The 11609-nt window shown below is 45.7% G+C and overlaps 1 protein-coding gene across 1 annotated transcript in view; it reads left to right on the forward strand.

Moving 5' to 3' along the window:
* Positions 1–11609, forward strand: part of CACNA1D (calcium voltage-gated channel subunit alpha1 D) — a 378619-nt gene that overhangs the window by 271994 nt on the left and 95016 nt on the right. The window contains 4 exon segments of the mRNA XM_049776224.1: positions 3846–3939; positions 4189–4248; positions 5695–5721; positions 11327–11487. Of these exon segments, the coding sequence (XP_049632181.1) occupies positions 3846–3939; positions 4189–4248; positions 5695–5721; positions 11327–11487 (342 nt within the window).

Genomic DNA, 11609 nt, shown 5'->3' on the forward strand with positions numbered 1-11609 from the left:
ATGCCCTCCACCCCTACACTCAGGCATCAGCTCTAGGTATGATTCACTCCATAAGAAGCACTTTTGGGGGGGAAATGTGCATCTTATGATATGAAAAATATGGTAAATCCCTCTGATTATCCTGGGAACTTGATACTTGCAGGACCCCCACCCCGTGGCCCATACTGGGATGCTTGCCTGCAAATGTTTGCTTGCGCTTGCAAGCAAGGCCTTTCTAAAGGCCCCTAGATAAGCCAACCCAGGGTGATAGAGAGCATAAACATGTAAACAAGTAAACACTTGGCTTTGGGAACTTTTTGATTTCTGGAATTTATGAATATACCAATCTAGGGGTATACATCTGCTGAGAGCAGTACACAGATTCCAATAGATCTCAGAACTCACTGTGTGGTTACAGGGGGGTGGGTAGCAGAGAGCAGAGAGGCCTTCTTTTTAATAATAATAATAATAATAATATATTTAAGCACCCTGATTACAAATGTCTTTGTAGTTGAGTTTCCATCATCAAAAAAGAAAACCCTCCTTCACCACTATAACATTCCAATATGCCAGTCTGAGTTCTCAGAAGTGGATCAGTTTGTTCTTGTAAGCACCTAAGTCTTACTCTCCTGTCCTAACAGATTAGTTCCCTTGAGCTTTAAAATAATAAATACGGGGGGCTGGAAAGATAGTGCAGCGAGTAGGGCACTTGCGTTACGCATGACCCACCCAGGTTTGTGCTCCAGAATCCCATATGGTCTCCCAAGTTTTCCTGGAGTGATTCCTAAATACAGAGTCAGGAGTGACCCCTGAACACTGCTAGGGCATGTGAGTGCCCCCACGGTCTCATCCTGAGCAGAGTCTCTGGCCTTGTAACTTGGCAAGGACCCCTAAAGTTTCTCTTAGGGAGAGAAACCAGCCTAGTATTCTCAGAAAGCTTTCTGAATTTGGATCTGTTTGACCTTGCTACTCAGGGATACCCTAAAGGTAATTCTAGAGTGAGTGAGAAACAGTACAAGGCTGTAGATGAAACCTGTTGGGTGAAGTAAAATCCATATTATTTTATTAACATGAAAAATTAAGCATCTCGTAAGTGAAGGGTGGAAAGTTTTAGTTATTCATTATTGGTGTGGGGGTCACATTCATCAGTTCAAGGGCAGTTATGCTGTGTCGACACCACAAGGGGATTGTCACTTGATCCCAGAACCACGGGAGAAGTCATTACCATAGCTGAGTGTCACTGATTGCCCAGTCCTGGGGACCCTTTTTGGGTTGAGCCACTGTGTGTTGAATCTTCTTGAGTTCTTTCTCGAAATCCTGTGAAGTAAGACTGCTCTGTTGTGCAGATTGGAAAATGGCATCTCGAAGAACCTGACAGGTGAAATTTAGACCTTTCACCTCTTAAATGACAAAGGCAATGTCTGACAACATGTGCTTTTCTCCCTCAGTCAGTCTTGCCCAAGTCGCAGGACTGGCCTTTCTGGATTTTTATCTGGCGAAATGAATTTGATTTTTACCTTGCCGCCCTCCACCATTTTGTCATTCATTCACTTGATGGCCAGCAGAGCATCAGGACTGCAGGGTAATGGTCCATCCCTTACTCGTAGGTAGTTTCTCATTTACCTGCATTAATTAGATCACTTGGAAAATGAAATTTTAAGAGCCAGAGAGAAGGCTTAGGTCTCGCACATGGCTGACCACTAGATATAGTCTCTTGAGCATCAACCAGATTGATTCCCTGAGTGCACAGCCAGGCTTAAACCCTGAGTAATGCCAGGTTGTTCGGTGGGAGGAGTGACTTTTTATAACAAATGAAGTTTTAGGCATGGAATGAAAATTCCTGCATGAAAATTCACATGCCCTGGAGAGCCACAACCTCCAAGGTAAAGCCTGTTCAGGAGAAATTTTGTTCTTTGGTGTTTTAGAATGATGTAATATAAAGGATTATACTGTGTGAGGTGGAAGTGGTCCTCCAGGTAGGGAGATCAGTGCCACCATCATAAACAAGATGCTGAGGCTTAGAGAAAGCTGATTCCTGCCCAGGGCTGCGCTGACCAGGTCACGCCATTCTCAACTTCTGGGTCCCTTTGTGATAAGAGCCCCCAGGAAAAAATGACCCACAGAGAGGACTGTTCCTACTCTTCTAGTGAGACCTTTCTGATTCTGTCCCTGAAGAGAAAGAAGACAACCTAATAAGAGGAACCTGGAAAATTTGGGAAACTGGAATTTTCAAAGTGTTCCATCCTTTGGCTGAGGCCAAAGCTTGGAACTGTATTGAAGGACAATGCATGGACTGCTGTGTGTCTCTTTCATTAACAGTTTTTTTCCCCATCAGTAGATTGTGTGGTTTTCTGGGTTTTATTTTATTACCTCCTTAATTTTTTTTTTTTGCAGTACTGAGTCATTCTGTTGGGGATTTCCGATGACTTAACATGGCAGGGAAAGGCTATCCTATGAGGAAGCCATTGGTGCTCTTTCTGCTGCTCTTTCTGTCTTTCCCTAAGAAAATTTTGCCTAATTTGCTTCCATATAGGACCACTAAGACTCTTCTCAGACAGCACAGTCCCTTGAAAGTTCACAGAACAGAAAGGGATCATGTGTGACACTCACAAAAGGTGTCTCTCAGATCTCTGGGTTCTTGAATCTGGTTCCCATCACCCTTGTCTTTAGCACCCAGCTTCTTCCTGAGCCCAGGGCCCAGTCCTTCTCTCCCAGCATGGCAGCACCATGGCCAACTTATATGAAACTCAGGGTATCCTTGCTAAGAGGGTCCAGGTGGGCAGAGCCTTGAGGGATGATGACATTCTGCTGCCATCATCTTCCTAGAAAACCAGCTGTGACGCCTCAAATCTGTTCCTCATGGCACCCCATGTGCCTGTTTAGAGGATGTTTCATCTTCTACCCCTGTCTCCTCACCCAAAAGCAGAACTCTCCGTCTGAACCCACTTTAGAAACTCTTGGGACAGACCTTGAGGCTATTCTTTCTACAGTTAAACTCCTCCAGAAAGCTGGTTCTTCTTCTGGTGCCCCAAAGCAAGTGTCCATGCCCCCTTTGGTTCCTGGTGCCCTGCACAGGACAGTTCCCAACTCAGGATGGTTCAAGGATTTAAGCAAATGAACGAGAACAGTTTGGTGCATGCATGCACCATGGTGATTCTGGGTGGGTCCTGGGTTCTCTGGAACGCAAGAATGCATTTCTCAGGTCCCCCCAACTTCTGTTCAGCATCGTGCCATGAGGTGGGGGAGATGCCCCCCTCAAAGTCTGGTGTCCTGGAAGCACAGTCTGCTTTGCTAACTGACTGCTCACTTCTCTGCTGGTAGGAATTGTACCAGCAGCATTGGAAAGCACCTTTTGGGAATCAGCTTCAATAGCTCAAGCACTTAGAGTCACAGGAATGTGCTAGAAAAGTGAATCATGTTCTTAGTTTTAGAACGAGTTTCTATGCATGGGGATCTATGGCTCTTCTCTGGGGTTTTGATGCCTGCTCTTGAGATATGCACATAAGAATTCACTTGGAAATGTGCGTTTCAGTCACAGGCTGTTTGCAAGACACCATGTAGGTTGCGTGTATCTGGGGTGCTTTGATCCCTTATCAAAGCAAACCTGAAATGCAGGAGAGTCAGGAGTCACTTGAGGTCCTGGCTGTCTGCTTGGCAAGGTTCTAGAGGAAAATAACTTCCTTGGGCCCTCTGCAGATCCTGGAAGGTGGTCTGAGCCTGGCACAGCCAAGAACTCTAAAGTCTACCCAGTATGGCCTTATGTGAGCCTGCTCTGTGTGCTCTCTCTCTCTCTCTCTCTCTCTCTCTCTCTTCTCTCTCTCTCTCTCTCCTTAGCAGTGCCTAATAGGCTCTTCTTCTGCCCACAGCCAGCATGCCCACCAGCGAAACGGAGTCTGTCAACACGGAGAGAACGTAAGTGGTGAAGGCGAAGGAAACACACGGCTGCTGTGGGAACATTTGGTTGAGTGTAGGCAATTCCCCGTGCCTTTGCTCTTCCTAGAGAAGCAGATGTGGAGAAGACACCCCCCAGGCCATTCATGGCACTCTGAGCCTTCGAGGGGTCATGTCCTCCCCATGAACCCCTTGCACCTCCTAACTCAGGACTCCCCTCCCCTCCCAGCATCTCCCTATCACCACATTCTGTAAGCCATCCCCTCTGCTGTGGGGTGGACTGGTAGGTATCCCCCCCCATTCCACTGTGTCCAATAGGTGCTGGTGGAAAAGAAGAGGCGCGGGCCAAGGCTGGGCTTCGGTGGTGCGGCGGTGGGGGTAAAAGGCCAAGTCTGGTGCTGGCATCAGAGCTTTGATAAGAGCTTGTCTGGCAGAATCGCTGTCTATAAATGCACTGCAACCCCATGCTCCCTGCCCCCCAGGGTCTCCCATCCTCTGTGCCAGCAACAGGCTGGAGAGACCCGCACACCTCTTGTTCACCCATATATCACTTAACCAGAGTCCTGCACCCTCCGCTCTAATGCTAGGGCCACCATCCCATCACTTCCATTGGCTTATTTTTCTAGATTAATTTGGGCTGCGGCAGTGGGCATATTGGGGTTTGTAGGGGGGCTACAGTCTGAAGTGTGCAAAAATCTATCTGCTTTGGGGAAAGCCCTGTGCAGTTGTGTTGTCTTTGCATCCTGCTGGAATCCTTTAGGTTTGATCTCTGTGAAGGACAGGATACCATTTTTAAAGGCAGCTACTCCACAGTTTCTTGGGCAGAGGTTCCTAATAAAGAACATGCTATGGGCCCCGGAGAGATAGCCACAGCGGCGTTTGCCTTGCAAGCAGCTGATCCAGGACCAAAGGTGGTTGGTTCGAATCCCGGTGTCCCATATGGTCCCCGGTGCCTGCCAGGAGCTATTTCTGAGCAGACAGCCAGGAGTAACCCCCTGAGCAACGCAGGGTGTGGCTCATAAACTAAAAAAAATAAATAAAATTAAAAAAAAGAACATGCTATGGGCATAGGGGCTGGAGGAATAGCACAACCGTAGGGCCATTTGCTTTATACTCTGCAGATCTCGTTCAATCCCCCAGCATTTCATATGGTCCCTCGAGTCTGCCAGAGTGATTTCTGAGCACAGAGCTAGGGATCACTCCTGAGTACAGCCATGTGTGGTTCAAAAATAAAATAAAATAAAATTTATAAAAAGCAATAAAAACGAACATGCTATGGGCAGAAAACTTACAGTTGCAAAAAAGGAATTTGCCCTGTACCTACACCTCCAAGCCCCCTTGGGGGCATCATGAAGTCTGGAGAGTGTGTGAGTTCATCTCCCCCCTCACCCACTATTGCATCAGTAAACAACACTGACACTCTAAACAGGGTGCTGCTTTGCCTGCCCGGTTTTATCTGTGCATCCAGAGTGGGGATTCCTAGTCTTGAGCTCCTGTTCCTGGCAGTGCCAGCAAATGCTGCTTCTAGAAAGTGACCGTGTCCCTGATTTCATTTGGAGGAGAGGAACTTCTGGCATCACTGCTTCCAGCTAAGAGTCTTCTCTTGCCTGGAACCCACCTTCACCCTCTCTCAGGGTGCTCAGCCTGGCCCGTCTTCCCCTGCTATGCTCCTACCCCAGCCGACCCTCGACCCTCTGAGGGTCTGGGACGGGCGGGCGCTCAAGCTCAGGCTTCTGTGCATGGCTTTCCTGTCTCTGCCGAGTGAGAGGGCCGGGGTGTGAACGCTTCCTAATGGGAATCATATTCTTTTTTTCTTTCTTTCAGCCAAGCCATCTCCAAATCCAAACTCAGGTCAGTATCCTGTTTTTTATTCTGGTTTCTGAATTTCTTTCATTCGAATTTGTACACTGTGTAGGGCATTGGTCTTGACTTGATTTTTTGCTATGTGAGTTGTAAAAGACCAGCCCTAGAAGACCAGGATGCTCTGGGAACTAACTTTAAGCTCAACCTGGGGGAGAGCTGTGTCGTGGAGCTGAGGGTCCCCTGTTCTATGTCCTGGCCCAGCCAACACCATAATTAACAAATCCTCTGTCACAGACTAAGGACCCATATTTCTCTGAGTCGTTTCACCAAGGGAGAGAGTCCTCACCACTTTCTCCTTAAAGTTGTCCACAGAAGGGGGTTCAGTTGAGGTGTTTTGAGTTGCTAGAGATAGTCTGGGTTTGGAGCTTGTGGGGTTTTTTGTTGTTGTTGTCGTTGCAGATTCAGCTTATATACGTTGATTAAAATCTCAATGAACCCTGAACCTATGTACCTGTGTAATTTTTTTTCCATATCAGTGGTTAAGAGGAAAATATTTTATCACTGTATTAAAAAACTAACGTTGACCTTATATACAGATATCAAATCACTATGTACTACATCCAGACTAATTTGTTACACATCAATTATTGTATTCATTTGTTACTTGTCAATTATCATTAAGTTCCCCATGTTTTGCTAACTTGAATGGAACATGCATAGAACTAATGTAAAATTTACATCGCTTAGGTTTTCTCAAAAAAAAAACATAGAAAGAAAAAATGTGGTCACTTTGGGAAAGGAAAAGTATTCTTGGCTATAACACCCAAAGCATTTTCATAATAGGAAATTATTAAATAATATTTTGTCAAAATTAAACCTTATGCTATTCAAATGATGACATGCTAAAAGCTTATTCAAAGTGATAGTAAAGTTATAATCAAAAGTTTGCAAGAAAAATATTTGAAAAACCAATTTCGTCAAGGAATACTATCTCATATAGATGAAAGAAAATGTACATAAATAGTAATAATAAGAAGAAAACAACTCAATTTAAAATGGTCAAGATATTTACAGATCTCTGTTACCAAATAACTGGCTGACAACAGTTCATGGAATGATCCTCAGTCATTAGGAAAATACAGTGGGGGCCAGCGAGGTGGCGCTAGAGGTAAGGTAAGCCTTGCAAGCGCTAGCCAAGGAAAGATTGCTACCGCGGTTCGATTCCCCAGTGCCCCATATGGTACCCCCAAGCCAGGGGCAATTTCTGAGCGCTTAGCCAGGAGTAACCCCTGAGCATCAAATGGGTGTGGCCCGAAAAACCAAAAAGAAAATAACAAAAAGAAAAATACAGTGGATCTTACAGTGGGACCCAATACCTCCCTAGGAGAAAGGCTATCCTTGAAAAACTGAGTAAAAAAGCAAGGATGCAGACCCTAATATATATTATATATTAATATATTACTTACATAAAAGTATATATAACATACCATATTTTTCGTACCATAAGATGCACCTCCACCAAAAGATGAAGAAAAAGTGCTTTGCCCCCTTTATTGCACAGACATACCACATAGTATGAGCAATCCGTTTAAGGCATTTTCACCATCACACATAGAGTTTTCATTTAAGACTATTTAATCGCTGCTGTGACTTTTATTTTTTCTTATTTTTCTAATCTAAAAACTATGTGCATCTTATGGTAAGGTACATCTTATAGAGAGAAAAATATGGTATGTGAAGTGTATACACATACACACAGCAGTACACTTGGACAGTTAAACCTATTTTTACCCTCTGGCCACCTCTTCTGAGGTATTCAAAGGGAAAAATGAAGAGATGGGCTTACCCCAATTTTTTATGTATGTATGTGCATTTATGATATCAAACTAGAACTGACTCAGATATGAACTGTAGACAGATTATAGTTCATCCATATGATGGACTAACACCCACCAAAAAGGGAGAAACTCTCAATAGATAAAACTACATGGATTGAACCTCAAAAGTATTCACACTGGAGTGAAAGAAGCCATTGTCATAGAGTGTATGTGGAATTATTCTATTTATAAAAATATTTTGGAATATTTTGGCTCATAGTCTGAAGTGATAGCACAGTGGTAAGGCATTTTCCTTGCATGCAGCCAACCTGCAACTGAACCAGTTTGATCCCCAGCACCCCATATGGTCCCCTGAGTCTCCCTGGAGCAATTTCTGAGTGCAGAGTCAGGAGTAAACCCTGAGCACCACTGGTGTGGCCCAAACTCTCCCCCCAAAATATTCTTGTTCAGGCAAACCAGTAAGGTCAAAACACCCATTAGGAGTTGCTTGGGGGCTGTGTCAGGACAATGAATGCATTAACTATAGATCACCTTGAATCATAGAAAATCTCCATCTTGATCATGAAAATTCTTGCGAACTATGACCCATAGGAATAAATTAGTTGCTCCTCCATCATTCTGATTCCAAAGAAGGAAACCAAAACCCTCTGTGACTCACTGCAGTCATGGGGCACCAGATCTTTTAGTATCTGTGTTATTGAATACTCACTGTACATCAGAAGTCATAATTTGGCCCTAGGCTTACCCCCTCTTCCTCCTCCTCCTCCTCCTCCTCTTCCAACCTCTCTTCCTCCTCCTTCTCCTCCTCTTCTTTCTCCAGGCTTACCTTCTCCTCCTTCTCCTCCAGGCCTACCTCCTCTTTCTCCAGGCTTTCCTCCCCTTCTTCCTCCTTTTTTCTCCTCCTCCTCCTCCTTCCCCTCTCCCTTTCTCTCTCTCTCTCTCTCTCTCTCTCTCTCTCTCTCTCTCTCTCTCTCCCTCTCTCTCCCTCTCTCTCCCTCTCTCTCTCTCTCTCTCTCTCTCTCTCTGTCTCTCTTTAATGTATGCAACTTTTATCGACACTGACTGTGATCCTTTTTCCTACTCCACACTGTAGCAATACTAGGCTGCTCTGAGTTTTTAAAAGCAGCATAGAGCTGCTTTTTGACTTTTTGGTTTTGTTATTGTTGTTGTTTGTTTGTTTGGCTTTTTTAGCCCCTGGCTAACTGTCACATGGCTACTCATACTCAGCCCAACTTTTTAGGAATAAAACCCAACAATCTCCCTGTCTCTTTCAAGAGCATTTATGGCTCTCTCTCCTTTGCTCCTTACCCACTATCCTAGCAAGTTCCCTAGGTGTGGATTGATAAGTTATTTGCTACAGCCTGGCAAGGCTTTGCCTTGGTGCTGTGTGTGTGGGTTTTTTTTTTTTGTTTGTTTTTTAGTGTTTCGGGGTTACTCTTGGCTCTGCACTCAGGACTTTCTCCTGGATGTGCTCAGTGGGCCATATGGGATGCCAGACATCAACCCAGGTGCATATCATGCAAGTCAAGTACCCTAAACACTATACAATGCTTTTAACATCTCCTCATGCCCATGTCTTGGCCAAAGGGTGTCTTTGGCTCTTCATGAGCCAAGAAGTGGTGAGCACTATGACTCAGGGGAGGTGGCCATGAGAACTCCTGGATTTGGGGGATACTTGTCACTAGTCTGCAGTGTCAACAGATTGAGTAAGACTGGCCTTATTCTTGCTTCTGTGTCTGTGTGTGAGGAAACCAACCTTGAGAATGACAACCTGGCATGTTCTTTAGGAAATTTGTTTTGTTTTGTTTTGTTTTGTTTTGAGTTTAGCCACACTATTCTGCGTCTAGGGCTTACTCCTGGCTTCACTCAGGGTCTTTTTTACAGGGGCTTAGTTAACCATATGTGTACTGGGTATTGAACCCAGGTCATCTCTGTGCAAGGCAAGTGTCCTGCCTACTGTACTATTGCTCCAACCCCTGTACCCCCCAATTTTCTCTACCTATCATCACTTTTCCAGCTGTTCTTGCCCTTAAACCCACATAAACAACATACCCACAAAATCCATCTTGCTTGTTCTTGTTAAATTGCTGACACAGCTCTTTCGTTGCCTACTCTTTGGGTGACATTTTATTTTATTTTAGTTTATTTTAGCAGAGCCACACTGCTGAATCAGGGGTTGCAGCTGATGATTCTTTGACTCAGGCCCCTAGAGGCAAGCCCTCTTCCCTCTCAGCAAGCAGCAGCCTGTGCAGGATGGCCAGCTGCACTCAGCAGGCCCTTGTCTACCCTCATGCCACCAAGCCAGCTGTGGCAGATAAGGTTTCCCACAGGGAGATGGGATTAGAGATAGAACACACTCCCTCATTCTAAACAGGAACTGAAAGCAGAAAGGGGATCACTCCTGACTGTTGGATTCAGCTCATTCTATTTGTATAAAAATATGCATCAAGGGACCGGAGCCATGGCGCAGCAGTAGGGTGTTTGCCTTGTATGTGGTGGACCTAAGACAGACTGCAGTTAGATCCCCCAGCGTCCCATATGGTCCCCCAAGCCAGGAGCAATTTCTGAGTGCATAGTCAGGAGAAGCCCTGAGTGTCACCGGGTGTGACCCCTCCAAAAACAATTCATCAATATTAGCTCTTCTCCTTAGGGTATCTCTCAACATTCCTTGCTAGGAAGGGCAGCAGATGACGCAGGCTGAAAACTTGTTTCTTTCTCAGCTCTGATAGCTCTGCCCGATCAGAAGAACTTGGGAAAGTCAAAAAGGGTCCCGGATAGAAATTTCTCCTAAAAGGAAAACTGGGGTTTGGCACTTAGCTGCTGATTAATTGAGTGGGATGGCTGAGGGGCCTTGCAAAGATGTGCTTGATAATGGAGTGGCTGAGCCAACCGACAGCTCAGCACATCCCAGCTGGTGGGAATGGGAGATGCAGCTGTGTCTGAAGCTATGAATACCTAGATCTTCTAAGCAATGTGAAGGTGGTGGGTGACAGATTCTTTAGTTCCCAAAAGTCACAGGAAGGGAACTGATAACACGAGCATGTTAATACTTTTAGAAGCTGTGTTTTTTGTTTGTTTGTGTTTGGGTCACATTCTGGCAGAGTTCAGGGGTTACTCCTGGCTCCACACTCTGAAATTGCTCCTGGCAGGCTCGGGGGACCATATGGGATGCCGGGATTTGAACCAATGACCTTTGTATATGAAAGACAACCACCTTACTTCCATGCTGTCTCTCTGGCCCCTATTTATTTTGTTTCTTTTTTGTGGGGCTACACCCAGCGGCAGCACTCAAGGGTTACTCCTGGCTCTGTGCTCAGAAATGACTCCTGGCAGGCTTAGGGGACCACCTGGAATGCTAGGAATTGAACCCAGGTCTGTTCTGAATCGGTCGCATGCAAGGCAAATGCCCTACTGCAGTGCTATCTCTCTGGCCCTAGAAGTTGTATTTTAAGACCAGGTTTGTTCAGACTAACAGCTCATTTCTCTCACTGCAGGTGGATACCTTTCTTTCCTGTACCCTCACACAGTGCCAGACCTCCCTGCCTCTTCTCAGGAGTGTTTGTTGGACACTCAGAGCCTTTCTCTTTGGAGGAGGGGGCTTTTTGGGGCCACACTCCAGCAGTGCTCAGGGGTCACTCCTGGCTCTGCACTCAGAAATCATTCCTGGCAGGCTCGGGGAAAATCATATGAGATGCTGGGGATCGAACTCAGGTTGATCCCAGGATGGCCGTGTGCAAGGCCAACACCCTACCACTGTGCCATCTCTTCAGCCCTAGAACCTTCCTCTTGGGACCTAACAGCTGCTTCTCTTTCAGCCGACGCTGGCGTCGCTGGAACAGATTTAATCGCAGAAGATGCAGGGCTGCTGTGAAGTCAGTCACATTTTACTGGCTGGTGATTGTCCTGGTGTTTCTCAACACATTGACCATCTCTTCAGAGCACTACAACCAGCCTGACTGGTTGACACAGATTCAAGGTACATCAGTGCCAGGCTCTTTCTGTTCTGAGTGAGGGACCAGCGCGGTTGAGTCTTCCCAGAACAACAGGCAATCGGGTGGAAGAACACTTCTTGAGAGCATGAATATGAAGGACAGGAGA

Source organism: Suncus etruscus, chromosome 7, assembly GCF_024139225.1.
Source record: "Suncus etruscus isolate mSunEtr1 chromosome 7, mSunEtr1.pri.cur, whole genome shotgun sequence".
NCBI lineage: Eukaryota > Metazoa > Chordata > Mammalia > Eulipotyphla > Soricidae > Suncus > Suncus etruscus.